This window comes from Myripristis murdjan, chromosome 6 (genome assembly GCF_902150065.1).
Source record: "Myripristis murdjan chromosome 6, fMyrMur1.1, whole genome shotgun sequence".
NCBI lineage: Eukaryota > Metazoa > Chordata > Actinopteri > Holocentriformes > Holocentridae > Myripristis > Myripristis murdjan.
The window spans coordinates 22402662-22423751 of NC_043985.1; the positions used below are offsets into that span (position 1 = coordinate 22402662).

Below are 21090 nucleotides of genomic sequence, written 5' to 3' on the forward strand. Positions count from 1 at the left end.
AGTGACTGGGAACATGAAAGCACATTTCCAATACTGAATCATTTTCTTCCACTTCCTGTGCATTTTCATATTAAGAGAGATGAGGAGATAAGAAGAATGGAGAGGAGACAGAATCTAATAATCAAACTCAGGTGCATTTGAGTGCCGTCCAACTGCTGAATTCCTTTTGAAGTTCAATTTTGAGACGTAGACTGGCAACTGCTTCATTCTCCTCAACTTTCTTTTATACAGTTTGCTATTATGCAGAAATATGACGACTGGAGCCCTAAAAAATTCCAGGCCCTGCCGATGTGCCAGGTTGCTATGTAAAGCTACAACACATATTCAAAAAAGGCAGCTCTCCTTTTGCAAACAGCACTAAAGAAACAGATGAAATTCAGACATGACCTAAAAAAAAACAAAACAAAACAAAAAAACTACATGGCCTAAGTAGAGTATTTTAGATCTGAGAAATTTTACCCCCATATCCCAAGCACAGCACAACAGGACTCTGGAAAGTGTACTCCCTCCCTGCTGCTTACATCGGATTTGACCATTTATTGAAAGGCTATTTCCCCCATTTTACTTCCCACCAATCATTATGTCTTTGTCTGGAAATCTTGACACAAGCAGCCATAAAATCATGAAGGGATGGCTTTAACATGACTTGTGACATGGCACACCATTATAATTCAAAAACCCTGTTCAAACACCTCTGAAAATACATCCTTAAATCTTATCACTGATGATACAGTAGGATGGGGGAGAGGGTGGTAAGACAGAAACAACTCGGTTTATGGTCTTAATGTATTTATATCAGTGATGCCTGCAAAAAGCAGTGGATATAAGGATGTATTATGTATCATTTGAACGAGGGCGCTGGATAAAAGGTCGAGGAAAACCGGAACTTTCTGAGACGGGGTGCGAGGAGACTAGCGGGGTCACAGGTTAGAACCCAACAGTGACAGTGTGTGTGAGAGATGAGAAGAGGCTTTCAGGAAGAGCATGCCTCCAGGCCCTGTTACCTTGTTTGCACCAACAGATATTGCACTACTGGAACAGTGTATACACACACACACACACACACATACATAGACACAAACACACACATGCACGCGCAGTGTAACACTAACTTACTGACCACTGTGTACAATACAAAGCTTTAAACGGGCGGCCAGGATATGTCAAGCTCCTGTTGTAACTATGGAAACAAGGAGCAGTTCATACCTGAGATCAGAGCCATTGATTCTAAATAAATGGCTTTGCTCAAGAAAATTCAAAGTCTGCTGCTTAGTGCTCTGCTGTGTTTCTATCCCCAAAAATCAATGGCTTCTTCAAAACTCAAATGTTTTGTTTCATGTTTTATTTTGGTGTAAAAAGACTGCGTGAGTAGCACTGAGGCAATCAGGTGATGCAAACAAGGTAACAGATCATACATAAAAAAGAGAAAACACATGAAACAAAATTTTAATAAGGGTTATTGTGTTTCAGTGGGATTAGTTCATAGGCTTGTTAGGAAGAAAGGTAAAAAAAAATAAGCTTTGGTTTACCCTAGGAGCTATAATCTTAAGGTTTACTCTCTTCGGTGTCCTCACATCTGTAGGAATATAAAGGACTTCATTGTACTTTCAGGGATAGTATGAAAAAGCAACCCACAGATAATATCCAGGAAACACCACTGTGCTTCAGATGCATCAGATAACACTGGCGTTCTTTGCGCAGGAAACAAGTTCCTCTTCACCTCTTTTCTATGCCTCATATTTCTTTCTCTTTCTCTTCACTGATGTGGCTATGTATGACTTGTGGAAAGGTATGGCATACATTAATAATGGGGTAACACTAGCATTGCCAGGGAAGCTAATGCTAGCAATGTTGGTGACCTCTGACCTCATTTTTACTTACCATTACAGTGGACTGGACAGGGGAAATGGATTAATCTGCATACTTTAAAATAAAATAAAAGCACATAATGCACAGTATTCAATTCTGATGCCGATATCTTTGACTCATCCTCTAAATATCCCTGGATCCAGGAAATACTGAATTGTCAGTGTGAAAGACTAATAATAACATTTGTAATAAAACAAAAACCCGTAGTGGTGTCCTTGAAATATGTTGACTTTGAAATAATGAATAAGTGCCTTGATGTTTGCAATCTCTTTTCCAGTGGGCTTGTTAATGCAGGAATTAAGAAGGATTAGCCACTGCAGATATAAAACATGGTGGAAATTGGAAAGAATAAGAAGTTGATAAACATGGAAATGGAATTAAACTCATATTGTATGACAACTCTGGTCAATATGCAATTTTTAATCAACCATGACACGGTGCAAAATAAAGCTGGGGCCTGGAACTGACTCTACTGTCTCTCAGTTTTTGAGTAAATGAAATGAATGTGACTTAAAATTATTACCTTTAATGTCACCATTTATTATGTAATGAGATTTAAGAAATTGTACTATATCTTACTTGTGTTTTTCTTACCTGGCGCCTGCCACAGGTGACTTCCTTCCTGGATCCAGCGATGCTCCTAAAGGCTCCTCTCCCAACGACCTAGTGTCTTTATTTAGCTGCTGGAGCCTTGAACTCAACTCCCCCATAACAGACGGTTTTCCTCCCTCGTCTGCACCTAACCCCAGCCCCAGCCCGCCTAGATTACCCAAACTTCCAATACCTAGCCCCAACCCAGGCCCACGGGGCTCCACCGGGTCCCCCCACAGCTTGGACCTGCGCTGGAAGAGGTAGCGCGGCCTGGTGGGGGCTAGTCCAGACACTGAGGCTGATCCACCTGAGGCCAGCCCAGCTCCACCAGCTGCAGCAGCAGCCAGGGCAGCCGCCTGCTGCTGTGATAGCAGCTCACTGTCAGAGCTCTGCTTCAGCAGAGGGTCCCTGAAGGTAACGGGGCCTTTACTGCCTCCAATCTGGGACTTGAGTCGGGGCTTGGGAGGCACTGGCGGTTTGTCGAGCACAAAGGTCTGCCCGTCGGCGTAGGAGGTGTGTGTGGTGTGTGTGTCGGCGGGCTCGCCACTTTCCGAGGACAACGTGGACATGCTTGATACCGTGGAGACGGTGCTGGTGGTCTCGAGATGGTGGTCTCGCTCTCTCTCGCTGGAGCTGCGCGTATCAGCCTCCTCCACACCTGAGTCGGCCGCAGAGCCGGACTCCCCCACCGGCGGGGGCTCCAGAGGTTCAGAGGGCTTCCCTGAGACGGCGGCTGCACTGGGTGGAGGTGGGGGCTGAGGAGGCTGAGGCTGGGTGGGGGTCAAACTGGGAGTTGTTGGGGTTGAGGGGGTTTGGGGTGTAGGTGTTGAAGGGGTAATGGGAGAGGTGGCGGGTTTAGTTGGGGACGTGGGTGTCCCCTGTGCCTGTGCCTGTGCCAGCAGCCCATTAGCAAACTCATCTGGTGGGGGCACTACTCCAATCTTACGCAGCTCCTCTCTTGTTTCCTCGTCACTGGAGGACAACATGGCAGGTGGCAGGGTCACTGTGTAAGGATCAACATCCTCCTCTGAGCTGCCCTGAGCCAAACTCTTCTCCTGGGCTGGGCTGGCAGGACGCTGAGCCTGGGCCTGGGCCTGGGCCTGGGGCTGGGGCTGGGAGATCGTGGGACTGGGCGATTTAGCCCGGGGACTTGGAGGTTTGCTTGACTCAGCAGCTGTTGGGGCAGGTGTCTGTTCTACCTCTGAATCCACCCCTACAGCTTGGCCATTACTGGTAGCATGGACCATGATGAGACCTGCTGTCTTCTGCTGTGATGTATCCATAATACTGATCAACATGCTCTTCTTATCCTCTGCTCTCTTCTCCTCCTTCCTCTCCTCTGCTCTTCCCTCCATCTCCTGTCGAAATGATACAGGTGAGGGTGACGTGGCCCACTGGGGTTTGGTGGGCTGGTGGGCTAACATAGTCCCCGGTGCAGGTCCAACTCCATACCCCACTGCCTTGGCGGTCTGGGGGGAGAAGGGGGGAGATGCAGTGCCCCCTTCCCCTTGTTGAGACTCTTTGGTCTGGGTGTCGATGAATATTCCACTTTGGCCAGCCCGCTCCTGTTTAGTCCTGGGCTCTGGGCTGCTGGATGGGGACTGGCTCTGAGAGGTCAGTGCCCTCTCCCTTGCGGCCAGCGCAAGAGCCAGCGGTGAGTTGGGGTCCAGGGGCTTTCCTGTGAGCGGATGGATGAAGGTGGTCCCACTTGGTGAGGGGCTCAGGGCCAAGGCAGGGGGAGGCAGCTGTCCCAACTCCCGGGTGAGCATCCGTTCATCTATGGAGCGAGACTGAGTCAGGGAGGGGGCCTCGGGGCTGGCTGTGGATGCCCCCTCCATGGTCCCAACAGATAGGAAGACAGTGGATTTCCTCCGTTCTTCTAGGCGGCGCTCACGGTCCTTCACTGCTCCAGCGATAGCAGCAGCAAAGGGGCCCTTCCCCTGAAGCAGAACCTCTCCCTGGGCACGCACACGTTCTCGCTCTGCTATCAGCTGCTGCTGGTAGTAATCTGCACGGCTGGTGTGTGTGTGCCCATGGGTGTGCGGGTGTCGTCCTGAGGGTGAGGTCTCTCGGGAGTGGGCAGCAGCTAAGGCCAAACTAGCTCTTTCTTGTGCATCTTCCACCTGCAACAAGACAAAAAAAACTCTAAATATGTAAAATACACTTACCTTCGTCAAAGGGGACTTAGGTTTACTAGAAGTAAAGTCAGTAAGAAAGTAAGTAAAAAGCTCCATCCTTAACCTACCTGTAATTGTTTGACTAGGGGGCTTTTTTTCCTCTGGGGCTTGGTAGGCGTGTATAGTCCAATACTAAACTGCCCCACATTGGCATATGGGTTGTCAATCACACGACCCTTCCTTTTGATCCGCTCAGGTGGAGTAGCAGCAGAGGGCCGGGGTATTTCTGTGGGTTCTACAGGAAGATGGGAGGAGTCCTGGAGGATGATCATAGAGCGGGCTTTCTTCTGCCTCTCAATGTGCGAGGCCTGCCGCTGGGCAGCCTCGTAGGGAAGGTCCAGGGAGGAGGGCTTGAAGCTGGAACGACCTCCAGGCTCATGGCCCTGACTGTGAGCTCTGGATGGGGGAGGAGGCGGGCAGAAGGTGGGTGGAGGGCCAGTGTCTAGGTAGTAGATTGAGGGAGGAGGTGGGGGTGCCGTTTGAGGAGGAGGAGGGATGGAATGAGACTGGGAGTGGTCTCGGAGGCTATCCGTCATTGAGGAGCTGCGGGGGAAGCGGTGTTCCCCTGCCAGGGCAGACAGGCGATCCTCCTCAGTGGCACCTGAGAGAGGGACAGGAGAGCAGTGACCAAGAAGCTGATCATCTGGTGACAGGGAGTAAACTCATCAAAAAAAAAAAAGGATACAAATATTTTCCAGACAGCTGCCTCATGAAAGATGACATGCTGTGATTTGTCCATCTGTCAGTCTGGTTGGTCACACAGCTAATGATGTGTATTTTCATGTCTGCCCTGCAAAAGTGACAGTGCGTATATCCAACATGCACACTGGCACATTTCTGCATATGTGCTCTTGCATTGTAAACACAGCTATACTTTTCAGTTGATCACAATGACAAATATTTTAGTTCAGGAACTTAGTATTAGTTTGACAAGGATGTTGTATCTTTCATCCTTGATCCGAGGATCAATAAAGTTTGTATCTTAGAACAAGTCATTGCTATGTTCTCATAGTAATATATTATACATACACAAAAGATGCAGTATCATCCATGCTCTATCAAATACTGGGTGATTGTTTTACCAAAAGACTTGGTCCTGGACATCCCTTTGGGTAGTGGTATATGACCTCTCTCCATGCCTGGGTGAAGCCCTCCATGTAGAGTCATACCCTGTCTCTCAAACAGTGACTGCAGCACAACACAACACAGAGACACTTACTATACAACACGATTATGTGTAAATAACCAAGTTAAAACTTTTACTATCTATAAAACTAAGCTCAAGTTCACCAAAATAGCAAAATAGCAAGAATGCAACCTTACAGCACAATACAGTGTGTGCCTTCACCCCAATTATGTGGGTTTGCGTGTGTCATTGTGTAATCAGGTATTTGTAGGCTTTTACCTCTGTGCGTATCTGTGTAATGTATCTCTGCATGTGTCTTTGAGTTTGTGCTTGTATGTATGCCAGCACAGAAGCACATATTCTCTCCAAGTGATTTTCTGTATGTCTGTGCACTCACGCTGATCTCTGCTGGTGTTATTCTCCTGCTGGTAGGCCGTTGTTTGACAGTGGCTGCTCTGTAATCTGCCTCCGAGGGCTGAGAACGCAACATAGGCTCCTGGGATGCCAACATCTCATCTAGCCTCTCTGTGTAGGAAGAAAGGATCGAGAAACACTGAGACATAATACTAGGGAATTGCTGTCTAAACCATTAACGAGCCAATATACAACATGCCTGTTGTCATTTCCGACAAAACGATAGACAAGACAAAATGTAATGGAGTCAATTACACAACATAGCCATACACTATAGTTGGAGATCATAGGATGCTTCATGCTGCTATTACATGTAACAAGCACAAAATAATCTATATAAAAATTCACTGTGTTCTTACTGACCACTATGGAGTTGAAAGAGAGAGAGAGAGAGAAGCAGGCAGAGCATGTGTCCACATGTTCATGTGTCTTGTTCCTTTGTTCTAATGCTGCTTAAATTGACAGGACAGTGATATATCATCTCTAAGAGTCTCAGAGAGGTGACAGTTTCTTGCTTCAGACTCACCTCCTCTTCTCCTCTGAGCAGAAGCTTGGTGGGAAAAAGATAGCGTCAGCAGAGGAGGAGAAAATGACAAGAACAAGCCAACAGAAGTGACTATTCTAAAAGTTAGTAGACATACCAAGTTTTAATGACAAAGGAATACGACAGGAATAGGGCACGAAGGAGGAAAAAGGGGTGTGGAGTGCTTAGTGTGAGGAGTGTTCATGTATGTATGTATGTATGTCAGCTCACCCAGTTCCTCCAGCTCAGCAGTCATGGATTTGGAGCGCAGGGTCAGGGTGGTGCTGGGAGCCCTCTTGGGTGGCGGGGGAGCTGTGGAGAAAAGGCATGGTGTTGAAGACGATGTTGAGGGGGACGAAGATCCTTTGGCTTTGCGGCTAAGTGCCCTCCTGGCATCCCCCAGCCGGCCAGCCCATCCCGTCTTCACTGCTTTGATCTGGTCAAATTCAGGTGAGCTGGACGCCTCGCACTGAGCCAGCACCTTATTCAGGCTACGATTGGAGCCCAACTTCTTCATGCTCGGTTCTTTGTTGGTCAGTCGGTCAAAATATTTGTCAGTCGGTCTGTCTGTCTCCAAGTCTCTCAGTTTCTCAGTCTTTGTGCTGCAACAAATCCTCTCTGCTGAGGCGCCCAGAGGAGGTAAATGTACGGTTCAGTCCTCTCTGTAACATCCCTAGCGCTCTGAATCCTCCCACTGCACGCAGAACAATAGAATTTGTCTACCACAACAGGCAGAACGAGCAAAACAAGGGGGGCAAAGAGACTGAATAAGTCATCCATCTTACTTTTAATCTGCTGCCTGTCTGAAATTTGGCAGTTGTGCATCAGAGAGAAACACACAGACACACCGTCTTAGACATACATGCACATCCTCCCACAAGCGGGACCACATGCGGATACACAGAGAAAACTCGCCGAGGAAGAGCATAGTGACATGTGGGCCGACGGAGGAAGAAGATGACAGCGAATTTAACAGCTCAGGAGAATAATACGCAGCAGACTTCATATCCCAAAACCCAGGGGAGCCTCCCAATCCTACTATACACACGATGCACCTGGGCTGTATCGCTCCACTCCAAGCACTGAAACACATCTACTCAACGTTGGCTCTATGTAGAAAAATGCAGGATTACAGATTGTAAAAAAAAAAAAAAAGCCTCTTAAATCAGGTAACAATAAACAATGTAACCCATCCTGAAACAGTGCTATGATGTATTGTAGTCTCGAGTCTGCAGTCTACAACATGATAACATGCAGTTAGTTGATGATCGTTAACCTCTTTTCTAGCCAAATACAGCAACACCAGTGTAAACAGTCTCGGCATGCAATAACAAATGCCCAAGTTTCCTAACAATACCCCACAAGGCTAAGTGGATCAGCTGACTATATAAATTATCGACCTACCCACAGCCCAATGCACCACTATAGAGCAACAGATCTTTAAACCCCACAGATACCCTAATGCTTTACCAGAGCCTGACTATTCTGCTGGAGTCAGCAGCTGCAGATTTAGCGTACATACGCCATCCTGGGTACGGTCCATATCAGACATCTTCATTCCCTCACTGGTCTGCACATTCTGGTACAGTAGCATGGAGCAGAGGAGACGGAGGAGGATGGAGATGGAGAGGAACAGAGACAGAGTCAGAGGGAGAGAGAGAGAGAGAGAGAGGGAGAGGGAGATGCTGTAATGTAATGCTTAATTCAAACATGCAGTGTAGTCACCATGGCAACGGTGGCAGTAGTGAGGCCTCGCATGGTGCAGAGAATGTGTTTTTAAGTGTGTGTTGCTTATGAGTGTGTGTGTGTATGTGTGTGTGTGTGTGTGTGTGTGTGTGTGTGTGTGTGCATGCGTATGTGCATAGGCAAGTTAGTTTCGGCACAAAATGCAGAGAAATTCCCAATGGAAATGCAGAGCTGTGAAAGAGGGTGTTCAATACAGCTTAGAGCGGATAAAGGACATTTAGGAGAAGTTTTTTAAACATGAGTGAGGAACCCCATCCCTCTGCTCTGTAACCCCAGACACACTCCGTCGTACCGCTTCAATCACGGTCAACAGCTCGTTGTTGCACTGTCTGCACACTCCCGGTGTTCATCTCTTAACTTCTGGTCTATTCACAATGATGGGATCTCATCATGCATCATCTTTATCTGTCCACCATGTCCTCTACCATCTATCACTACATGCCATTAGTCTCACAGGTTTAAACACTAGCAGAGATAAGCAAGACTCGGTGTAGGCAAGAAGATAAAGGCATTGGAATACAGCAAGAAACAAAGAAATGGACAAGTACCAAAAATTAGGTAAGAGGTCCTCCAAGAAATGCAATTAGGAAAAACTATTTTCAGATCATTCTAAAACTTTCACCGCCGCTAAAAATCTCTGACCAAGAATATGAACCAAGAATATGAACCACGAATATGAATTTGCACAAATGTCTTTATATATTTAATACAAGTAAAAATAACTTCCAAATGCTCACAATTTTATTACTGGCTCATTGGGAAAGACAAAAATTAAAACAGCCAGAGAACCAGTTGGCTGCTGTCTAACTATTGGACGACGTCTCTTAAAGGAGACAAGCATGAGAGAAGATACAAAAAGAGGATGGGTGAGAGCGAGTGAGAGAGAGAGAGAGAGAGAGAGAGAGAGAGAGAGAGAGAGAGAGAGAGAGAAAGAGATTATTAATGTTCCATAATGAACGGTCACCTCATAAAAGGAAACGAAAAACTATCTACATAACTAACAACCTTAAAAGACAACCTACATCTCACAAACCACCGCACCCACACACGCTCTTACTCACACCCACATGCAAACACACACACACACACACGCTCCAGAACTTCGCCATCATCCTGACATGCCATTCACTATCATATAGACAAACATACAGTCAAGCCTCCCTCCCTAAACACCAGACACATTCAGATCCAACAGTATTATTCACCCAGCTTTAACACTCATGCTCTGCTCTGTGACAAGTGCTCTGAATCGGGAGAGAGAGACACACACTTTTGATGTTCTTTAATGAAGAGTCACCTCCTAAAACAAAACAATCTATCTACACACCTAAAAACCAAACATATAAACTATATCTCACAAACCAGAGAGAGAAAGACAGACAGACAGAGAGCGAGAGGCAGAGGCAGATTAAAAGAGAGCAATACCCCCCAGTACAGGGATTTGTTAGGTACAGTATTGTCCTGATGAAACTAGGTCAAACCCATTTATCACAGTCTATGCATCTCCATCGCCGCAAAGGAGACGCACACACCTCTATACCACACCCAGACACACACACACACACACACACAGACTCAACGCTACACCCAAACATGCACACACATACAAACACAGAGTACACAGTCCTGAGGTCATAGTGCCAGGTCTGTGTGGGAGCTGAGCAATGAGAGCTGCGGTTGACATGGAAACCACATGAATTTACAGCAGGGAAACGTGGTAGAAATCACCTTGACAACGGAAACACACAAATCTCTCAAAAGTCCTTTGTACACAAGGCCATCTTCCACCAGCTACTATGAACATGGTGGTATGCTTCCATTACACTGCCGTTCCTCGAAAACTCAAGATCCAGTGATTCAGAGACATCCCGCTACAAATAATGAGATAATAAAAACACTGATTCTCAAGCTCTCACAATCTAATTTGATAAAGCAAATGAGTCATTATTACATTCTTGATGGAAAAGGTTATTCTACTTCAGTGATAATACTAATGACGAACAGTATGATGGGGCCATGATAAAGAGGGAAGGAATCAAGCCTTTCGGATCATTGTGTATGATATCAACATTTTACTGCAAGTAACAAACAACTGCCAGGAGCTGAGGAGCGGCGCCCTGGGAGCAACTGCACTGCTCAATATAGCCAGTAAAAATACTGGAAAGCCAGAGAAAAAACTGTCTGAGATATATCTGGGTCAGACCAGGCCAAAGTAATAGCAAATTCAATTCTATTCTCTTCTATGCCATGTAAAGTAACTTCTCCACAGTCCTCTCTGGTCTTTACCTTTCTTGCGCACAACTTCTTCAGACTCGGGCTTGCGGGTGACAGAGACCACCTTCATCAGCAGCCTGTTACCCCCCTGCCGGATTAAAGACACCACCTGCTTGTGGCCCACCTTCACCACATTCACCCCGTTCACCTGAGGAAGAAAAAAAAAAAGCACTTCATGAAATTTTACTCAGTTATTTACAATAATTTTCTTTGTGTGGTCAGAACAAACTGTATGTCATCTCCATCACCCTCCAAATGCACCGTAGGACTTTACACAATCTGTGCTATCATCGTCATATTTGTCAGTGACACAAAGGCGGGTGAGGAGGCAAATGGGGTTACCTCGATGAGGAAGTCTCCTGTCCGCAGGCCCGCCCTCCAGGCCACCCCCTCCACGTCCACAGACTCCAGGTACTGCAGGGCGGGGAACGCTGGAGTGGGAGTGAACTCTTCAATGGGCGTCTCGGCTATAAGCAGAGACAAACAATGCACACAGTCAAAGTAGAGCAGCATACTCTATGGCTTCATACAGCAAATGACCACAACGAAATACCTCAAAAAGGAGCTGGGAACCCCACTGGATGACAGAAAGAAATGATGGAAAAATGCTTTCATAATACAAACAAAACCAGCTTAAAAGATCGATAAAAATAATGTTTATTCATGTAAATCTCACATGAAACAAAAATTCAAAGTGTTTTGTCGGTTCAGATTGAGCTATTTTAATCTACATAGCAACGGGTTGCTTGCCATGGATAGTGTCATGTTAACAGTTTGGACCTTAGAAGAAGAAGAGCTTTGCACAGGCTGAAATGATATATTTGCTTTTACAGAGCATTAAAGCATGCAGGTTTCTATTGTTACAAGTAACTTACATCTGATTCCAGCATCTCCAACATGATTCCAAATTACTTAATTCTCATCTAAACACTGGTCAGTTTTATATGTTTGTATAAATGCATTTTTCATGACTTTTTTTGGCTGTATATAGCTTTTGAGTTTGAGTTAAGTTTGCTAAACCTAAAGCTGCAATAATCAAAGTGAAAACAACAAAGTAAAAGAAGATGTCCAAATGCATCACAGTGTCACTCCTGGCTGGATTTAAACAGCTGCCTGCTGCATCTAAATGAGTTTTTTGATATACAGGGTCAAAAACAATCACATGCTTGCGCAGGCACAATTGCCCACTTGTCTTCACCAACATAACAGACACACACATGCATTAGTACACACACAAACACACTTTGTTAAGTGAGTGAGCTCCTACAAACTCCATTTAATCTTGGAAGAAATCCAACTAAACCACTGACACATGCGAGTTCTCAGAAGGCCACTAAGTGAAGTGCAGCGTGTGTGTGTGTGTGTGTGTGTGTGTGTGTGTGTGTGTGTGTGTGTATGCACGTGTGTGTGTGTGTGCGTGGAGTAAAGAGAGAGAGTGAGTAAAACGGAGTGGGGCAAGCCAAGATCCATGGTAGTGAGTGATGGAGCAGTAAAGCACACTCAGACTCTCGGCAAGGTGCCCGTTGTGGGTTGCCATAGTAACCTGCCTGAGCAGGGAGCTGGCACGTGCACGAGTAAAACGACTGTGTGGTGATGTAGATGAGTGGAGAGGAGCGATTTGAGCTAAAATGTGGAAGGTTTGACAATAATAGTTAATAAAAAGAGAGTAAGACCGAGCTGGATAATAAACAGGAAAGATGTGAGGGAGGTGGGAGAGAGCAGAGGAACAAAAAAACGACAGGATGGAGGACAGATGACAGAAATAAGAGATGAGAAAATAAGGCGAGTGAGTATGTCTCTCCTAAAGCTGAACGCCATGTGTGGGGAACAGATGGGACAGCTAGCTGACAGCTCAGCCAAGGATGACGCCACCAAAGGGGCTACACACACACACACACACATACACATACACAAACACACACATAAACACAAACAGCCCTGAGTGTATCTGAGTGTACAAGCAGGGTATTGACCAAAGCCGGTCATGTTGTTGACTCACACAGAGACAATAGAGAGACTGAGCCATACTGTGTGACTCAGATCAACAGTCTACTTCTCACATCACTCTGTCACAACTCTCACACACACCTCACACTTTGGAAACGGAGGTGCCTGAGTTCACTTCTTGAGAGCTATTCAGTGTGTTGTCCAGTGTGTCAGACCTGGCATGTGTGTGTGTGTGTGTGTGTGTGTGTCATTGTGTGTGTGCATGTTTCCATAAGTAGTCGCTCACCTTTGGCCCCCCGCAGTACAAAACCAAATCCCTCATTTTCTTTCTTCTGTAACACAGCGTTCTTCTCCTCTATGATATAGTCACTGTGAAGGAGAGAGCAAAGGGAGAGCAGGTATGAATCCAACACCATCCTCTCAGAGAAACAAAGAGAGAGAGAGACAGGGCAGAGAGGGGAGAGAGGGAGGGCAACAGAGGAAAGGGGGGTCTCTCTGGAGGGAGTGAAAGGTGGGAGGAGATGGAAACAGACACACACACACACACACGCGTGCGCGCGCGCACACACATTCACACGCACCTGTGCCTCCTTTCTGATTACCCAATTAAGTTAAAAGCCTAGCACACCAGGGCAACTCAGGATCCCCTGGGGTTGTACTAGCATACTGAGGGAGAGAGAGAGTGAGAAAGAGAGAGAGAGGGAGGGGAGAAGAGAGAGCCCTCCCAGAGTGATTGAAATATCTTTGGGATAAAACCTAAGAGTAAATCAATCTTCTGGCTGATCCTTCCATTGAGACAGCAGCTGAGGAGGGTACTGAGGGCGTCTGCCACAGAAACCAACAGAGATGGCTCAGATGCAACATTATCCCCTGACTAATGACAGAGGGAGTAGGAGGCAAAAGTAAGCGAGCAGTTCATCACTGCCTGATCTTCCTGTGTTTTGAGGGGTGGTGGAGGTTGTTAGACGGCGTTAAAGCGTTGCCCTGCACGCAGGGGCCCCGCTACATTATTTATTCAAGCCACACATCTTTGCTCAAAGCATGTGAGCCAAAACCAAAGCAGAGTTAGAATAACAGGCTACAGCAACACAGCAAATCCCAGTATCTCCTGATCAGAAAAGCTGATGGCTGGCTGTGCTTTTATACAGTGAGTGCACAAAATATTAGGGCCACTTGTATTGAAGCAGACTGACTGGGAATATGCGACTCAGAGCTATAAGCTTCTATTGATTTCACATATTTAAATCAAGTGTGAATGGGAGATGTAGATGAAAGGGAAGGAAGCAAACTCAAAAAGGCAATGGAAACAAGCTTAAAGCAAAAACTGTGGAGCAGCTGCGCACTGGCACTGATTTCCTGATCTGATTTAATTCCAATTCACAAGGTCCCGATTCGATTCAACGCCGACTTCTGTTCGATTCCTTTTCAATATTGATTTGGCTAGGGATATTTTAGTTTCAGCAATTTTGTAGCTCACATATAGCTTTGCTGCTGTCCGACTCATCTGTACCACCATGGTTTTTAAATCTAAAATACATCTGCATTGAGGCTTGATGGCACTGGCTTCAGAGAAGGAGCTTCTGCCATTGCTCGTTCATCATTAAAAACATGTAATTTAGTCAACTGAGTTTCTTTAGGCTAGAAGTTCAGCAGACGACATCGGCAGGATGGGAGGCACACTTGCACACATCTGCAGAAAAAGGCATAGATTTAAAGCCCGAAGCAGGTATTATGGCTTATGGTGGCCCGGATATGTTGCACTAGACTAAAAATGAAGACAGAATTCAGCTCCACATACCTACACGCAGAGTACAGTCCATATAAAAAGCAGCAACAGTGACCTGCCCTTCTGCTGTTCACCTACATCTTCCAAACTTGTCACAACACACTGAGGCTCAGGAGACTGCTGCCAATATTTACAAGCTGAACACCTTGACAAGAGAGCGGTGTACTGTGTTCGGCTTACTCAGTCATCCCGCCTCACTGCTGAGGCAGATGTACAGGGTGAGTGTTCAGGTTGCAGCTCAGTGGGTGGCTACAGTCTCCATTACTGCAGGTTAGCTACAGCCTCATACACTCCACACTCCACAGACTTACCAAGAGAACACAGAGCTCCTGCTGCTGCGGCCAGGAGACCCATGACAAACCTTTCTGCAGGAGGGAGGTCAAAGGTTTGGTTTCATAACGCGCTAACTACCGGTTTTGCAATAATTATTTTGCACAGAGAAATAATGTTTTCGTTAAGTACCGCTAAGATGTGATGTTTCATTCCACACTCTTTCATCCAGTGCACTTTCATCTCTGCTGTACGTCTCCCAAAATGTGGCTTTAATGCATTATGTTGACCTTGTTCAGAATCTCGCTCACATAATTAAATGAAAAGAAAAAAAAAAAAACTTGGATGTAGGACTCATAATTCAACTTCATCTGTGTTTCCTGAAAATGCAGCCGTCCGCTTACATTTGTAATTCTATTAAACCTTAGGCCCCCCCGTTCAAATTTCAGTCCAAGAAATCACATAAATCCACTCAGTAGGCTTCTCTTCTAATAGAGCTTCATCCTGGCTTGCAAAGCGATCCGCTGGTTAGTATTTTATGAAGGCATTCATACACTGCATCTCCCCATTACAAACTGAACTCTATAACTGCAGCTCCAGCTTTAAATGGGTGTAGTGTTGTGTTTCACTGAGGTGTCTCTGCAAAACCAAAGGAAATCTGAAGCATTCTCTCAATTGGCCCATAAGTGTTTACAAATACCCCAAAATACATGCAATAATATATGATGTGTGTCACGTTTATAAATTGTTTCAGGGTAACACCTGTAGTAATGTTAATTCTTCAAACCTGAAGCACCGGAAAAAAAGGCTATAAATGTGTCATTCAGTCAGACTAAAACCTCAAATACATGAACTTGGCATTTCATAAAATCCTGGGCAAGTGGGTGGAAACAATACAAACACTCTCCCGGACCAGCTCTGTGTCTCATATTGACAACCTTTGGCATTTAGCGTGAATTTGCATCATAACACAAGTTGCATGGCTTGCTACTCCACTCTCAGCTGACAAATCTGATTTAGAGGAGAGGGAGCACCCAAATTTTCGGCATAATAAATGTCAGCGTGAGAGAGGGACAAAAAGAAACAAAAGAGATGAAGTGAGAGGGAAATAAAGCATTAAAACATCCTGTAACTGAATCAGAAGTATGAAATGCAGCCACATGCATTTACTCACTTGTCTGTGTGTGTGTGTACAGTGCAAACACATAAACACACATGCACACACATAAGCATACAGCAAAGCAGTTATGCAATAAATATTTAATGTGTATTTTTTTCTATTTGAACTGAATGCACTGGCAGCCTGGTGTCTTTAGATGGCAGCAGCACAACAGCAATCACTTCAGCTCCTTTTCAGATGGACTTCATTGTCATTTATTTGCCATTGCCAAAAAAACTGCATTCTGTATATGAGTTTCTTAAGTATGGCCATGTCTGGACGGCTCTCACAGTGGGTGCAGACACAGATGTTAGGTTGGCAACAATGTCTTAGGCTAAATAAGCATCTTACATCATCTGGCAAAAGTTGAATAACTTTTCCATTACAAGGTTGTTTGCTATTACCTCCCAAAGACTCTTTCCTCTCCTGACTGTATTTTGCTTGCTTTTGGCTTCCACCACTCCAGTCCCTTTCAGCACAACATCTTTGTTATTGTTTTCCTCTCATGTATTTAGTTAGTTACATTAACCCCGCCTTCTTTATATATTGATTGATTTTAGTCACACACAAGACCTCAGGTTAATTTGTTAAGTTATACTTGCTGATGCCTGTGAATGAAAAAAAAAAATCTGCCTCTCTAGACAACTGTTGAGTTCAGACTGGGAGATGACTAGTTGACAGCGAGTTTTATTCAGTTGAATCAGCCAATCAGAAACTAGAGGAAAAATACATGTCCAAAGTCAAGCAACTGTGATTTGCTTGCAAATTAAGATTTAAGTTTTTTTTTTCTTCGGCTGTGAGAAACTACAAATCATTTGGGGAATAAGCCACTTATTTGGCTGCTGCACAGCCCACCCTAGCACCCCTTTGAACATGGCCTCATTCCTACGACTGGTACACGTTGTGTAATTTGGACTAACAGACTTGGCAGACTTGCAGTGGCATGCTGGCTGGTGAGAGTGATGGTACCTGTATGAGGTGAAGTTGTCGTAGGATCCCACAGTGTAGTGTCTGAACAGTCTCTTGGTGCGGTCCTCCCGAGTCTCTGCAAAACACAAAACCCATTAATGGCTTTCAAACTATCCACATAACCCATCACCTCTATTATTACTGCAATGAGGCATTCCCTTAATGTTGTTTCACTGTGCTAACACCCAATATTGAAATATTTCCTAATGAGATACAGAAATAATGATGTTCTTGCATATGGTTATACCTATATAATATATATAAATACATACATAAATAGTCCTCGACATGGTTCAGAAAGCAACTGACTAATATAGTTTTTACTGAAATAATTTAAAATATATTAATTTTGACATTTCATAAGATAATAAACACTTTTCAATGAGTAAATCACAATAAAGTGCAGGACTGAATCCAAATACTCATTCCTCTAATCCATTAAGAAAGACGATGATTTGCAATGCCATTATATTACCACTTAGGTATTGCTATGCTATCATGTCAGACTTGATGGAAATGACTCTGGAAATCAGTAAAAGGCTTACGTTTATGTTGAGCATGTGTGTTCAGCCACCACAGCCAGTGTGTGTTGGTCTTGCACTGATTTTACTTGTGAAGGTATTCAAGTAAATGAGTGGAATCTGGCAACTTTTGTGTAGCTTTTAGATATGAGAGCCGTGCGCTCAAATATGACGTAAAATGCACTCTTTTTATTTTTCCTCCTCTCCTTTAAACAGCAGTTTTACTGTTGGCTTTTCACAAATCCACAAGAGTGGGAATGTCACAGCATCTGTCCCAGGTTTTAGCACAATATTAAGCAACTCTCCGCAAAAAAAATGTGAATTCAGTTACCATGGAGAGGAATTAAGCTACCACAGAGAGGTAATTATCATTAACATGCTTCATTTATCATAACCCAGAAGTGTATAATTGTTGTATGGTAATTTTTTCTAGATTTCAAAATGCCAAAAAATATTGCATAATAGACCTTTAAAGTGGAGTGTTTCTTTTACTATGGGCAAATGCGCTCACAGGATGGGACTGTTCTGAGCTCAGTGAATACACCGTGTGATTATGCATGTGTGTGTGTGTGTGTGTGTGTGTGTGGGTTCTGTCACTGCGTGGGTGGATTTATCCTATGGGAGTGTGGATAGGGATCGATGCCCTCTCCCCCTCCCACTAATATACTCTGCACCTCCACTAAACTGCAATCTGCTGACTACACACCCCAAGACCCTTTCAGGCCACAGAAACTCTTAATTGGGAAATGCTTTGTGTGTCTGTCTGTGTGTGTGTGTGTGTGTGTGTGTGTGTGTGATTTTTGAGAGAGAAAGTGATATAGATGGGAGTTAACTGAGCAGACTTGAAGTCACGGGCATCTTAACAGTAGATCCACTCTAAACTGTCCATCGTTTGATTGTGTTTGCGTGAGTGACAGAGCGTCAGCCGTGGACAACTTGAAGCTCTGATAACCACACTCGCTGATACTTGGCAACACAACAGAGGCATAGAAGAACAAACATGATTTCACAGTCCCCCTCCAGATTCTCAATTTCACGCTTAACTTTCACCCATAATTCACCTCACTTTATCTCTCACCAGCCCAAGTGCCTTCTTCTTTATCTGCCTGTCTGTTTTATTCTAGTTTGCCCATCATGTCATTGCCACTCTCTAATAGCGCTATTGTGTGAATCACAATCTCTCGGATTCTTACACATCCATTTACCTCACCGTCGCTGCAAATGCATTGTTTTCCCCCTCACTTGTTACACAGGAGGTGGGTTTCTTCAGTGACAGCACCTGTACTGCGACACCTGACACAGAGAGATCATGCCCTGCGCTATCCGATGGCAAAGCCTGGCACACAGCGAGGATCTCAGTGATTCGGTCACTGTAATGCTGATTCTTATAATTTGTGTGAGTTTGAATTATGGCTTACCTAAAGGAATAAAGATTTCAAAACAAGGCAGTTTCTACAGGCCATACAAAAAGACACCTGAGTCTGGTCTCAACCCTCATATTTACTGTGAATATTGCTTTATAGGAGCTTGTTTTTTTTTTTTTTATTATTATTAATTTATTATCACAGCCTATGCAATTCCTATGTATAGATATATAAGGGTATACAGGTTTTCTTTTTTTTTTTCCATTAATTCCAATTTGTGTCCGTGTCATGATATTCTCTGATTGTCTCCCATAGGTGAGGAAACAGGTGAGTTTGTCCAGATGAACACTTACAGTGGTCGGGACATGTTGGCTTTTAATGGTTTAGACACTACAATAAAGGCTTTTTCAATATTTCCTTCCTTGCTGTTACATTTTCTTATATTTGAAATGTCTGGATTGCCTTCTCGTTTCCAAGACGACCCGGCATATTTCTGGTGTACGATTGATCATATAGAGAAAACAGTCATCTTTTTTTGTCTGCCACAGAAATACTGCCACCGGTGAAGTAAGTTGAACTTCTGGGACCTTCTGCGCTGTTTGGTGGTGTGTCATTTTTATTCTTGTGGATAACCGGCCAAACGTAGACAACTTGACATTGTGTCGAGGTATTTCCAGTGCAGCTACAATAGAGTTTGATAGCAAGAAAGTGTTCAGCTATTTAAAACATCAATATCAAAGTTCAGGTTTTGGTGTCAGCCCCTTGAAAGAGTGTGCTCCTCTTTCTAGACTCACCATTGTGTTGCGTTGCACAGGGAGAAAACCACTGTAGGAAAAAAAAAAAAAAAGGCAAGACCAATTTCTCCGGTGACAGAAGTGACAGTTGTGTTCAGGTCAGGGGTGTGACTCTGACACTTTTTTATCCTAGACTGGAATAACTTGAGCTGTCTTGCTCTTACCATGCAGTCACTATCACCGCTGCTCTCTCCACCAACACATGTAACGCACAGCTGAATGCCACAAGTTAAAATCTGTTCTCACTGAGGGGATTGTCAAAAGTCATTCCGGGAAATGCAGAAAATCACAAAGTGAAGAAGAAATAGATGAAACAATCTGAGAGAAAGAAGGCATACTAAAAAAGTTGACTGCAACATTTTATCACCAAATAACTCCTAGAACATCACATATCGATGATATATACAATAGCAACAGGCTAAGGCTTTGTTCACGCTACGAGTTTTCAGATGTAATACAGATCTGATTTTTTTTCTGTGCAACACAAAAATCTTATCTTTTCAAATCAGAATGAGGTTACTTTTATATATGGTCCTAAATCAGACACGTATCCAGCTCCTGGCACGGCAATTGCTGGCACATATCACCATCATAAGAGCGTGTTGGCAGTGGCAGGTTAAAACAAAAAATGGAGGATAGCAACAACGACAGAGGGCACCGGAGAGACAGTGAAGTCGTAAGGGATAATCCACTCTGAGGCGGTCTTCTATCAAAAAATAATGACTGCCTCGGAGACAAAGAACCCCCTCACTTCTGCAGTGGTCATTACTTTTTGATAGAAGACCACCTCGGAGTAGATCATCCCGCTTATTACACAGCTTTACCTTTACAAAAGATGTACATTGATTATGTAAATCGACTGTGAGGCTGGAAAGTTGTAATGTCTTTTTCACACAGTCAGCTACTGGGCAGAACTGTTTCTGTACAGGCGGATTGCTGACATGAGCCTTCAGCACAGACAAGGAGGGCTTCATGAAACACGTTCATTTGGACCAGAACAGATACAGTGATGAGGCCACAGCTGGACAACAGCCTGTGGGCTCGAGATGTGTTCACGCAGAGTTGAAAACAAAAGAAAAAAATACTGCAAGCGTTTGTGGGGTATTGTAATTAAAAGGCGAAAGCAGAGGACGCACACCTTAACAGGAGGTGCAGGCTGTGGAGCAGACACAATTGCAGCTTTGCTTTGTTTCTCAAGTAGTGTAACAACAAACAAACAAAAAAACAAACAAACAAAAACATAAACAACAAGAAGCCAGCGTACTGCAAAGTAAAGTGAGGCACTTTAATTTACACAAAATGTAAATGAAATCAAAGTATTTTAAATGAAAATGAAGTGTTGAGAAAAAAAAATAGTATTTGAAATATCGCTTTAATATAGTGTTGATTATTTTTGTAATTCCTTGTTGTTCAGCATGCACACTTGCTATAAATGTGTGCATGTGGGGTCTTTCAAGGTAGAAATTTGTTAACACTGATTTCTGATATGGATTAAATATAAACAGGAATGTGGACAGTCAATGCAAACAGATCAAATCTGAGGAAAAATCTGAATTCAAT

At 44.2% G+C, this 21090-nt stretch overlaps 1 protein-coding gene across 1 annotated transcript in view; it reads right to left on the reverse strand.

Moving 5' to 3' along the window:
* shank3a (SH3 and multiple ankyrin repeat domains 3a) overlaps nucleotides 1–21090 on the reverse strand; it is a 227419-nt gene that overhangs the window by 5707 nt on the left and 200622 nt on the right. Inside the window, exons 17-26 of the mRNA XM_030053211.1 lie at nucleotides 16852–16927; nucleotides 12954–13036; nucleotides 11063–11187; nucleotides 10733–10868; nucleotides 6932–7012; nucleotides 6704–6727; nucleotides 6161–6288; nucleotides 5720–5825; nucleotides 4706–5238; nucleotides 2464–4583 (exon numbers count right to left, since the gene is read on the reverse strand). Coding sequence (XP_029909071.1) covers nucleotides 2464–4583; nucleotides 4706–5238; nucleotides 5720–5825; nucleotides 6161–6288; nucleotides 6704–6727; nucleotides 6932–7012; nucleotides 10733–10868; nucleotides 11063–11187; nucleotides 12954–13036; nucleotides 16852–16927 — 3412 coding nt within the window. The remainder of the gene's footprint in view (nucleotides 1–2463; nucleotides 4584–4705; nucleotides 5239–5719; nucleotides 5826–6160; nucleotides 6289–6703; nucleotides 6728–6931; nucleotides 7013–10732; nucleotides 10869–11062; nucleotides 11188–12953; nucleotides 13037–16851; nucleotides 16928–21090) is intronic.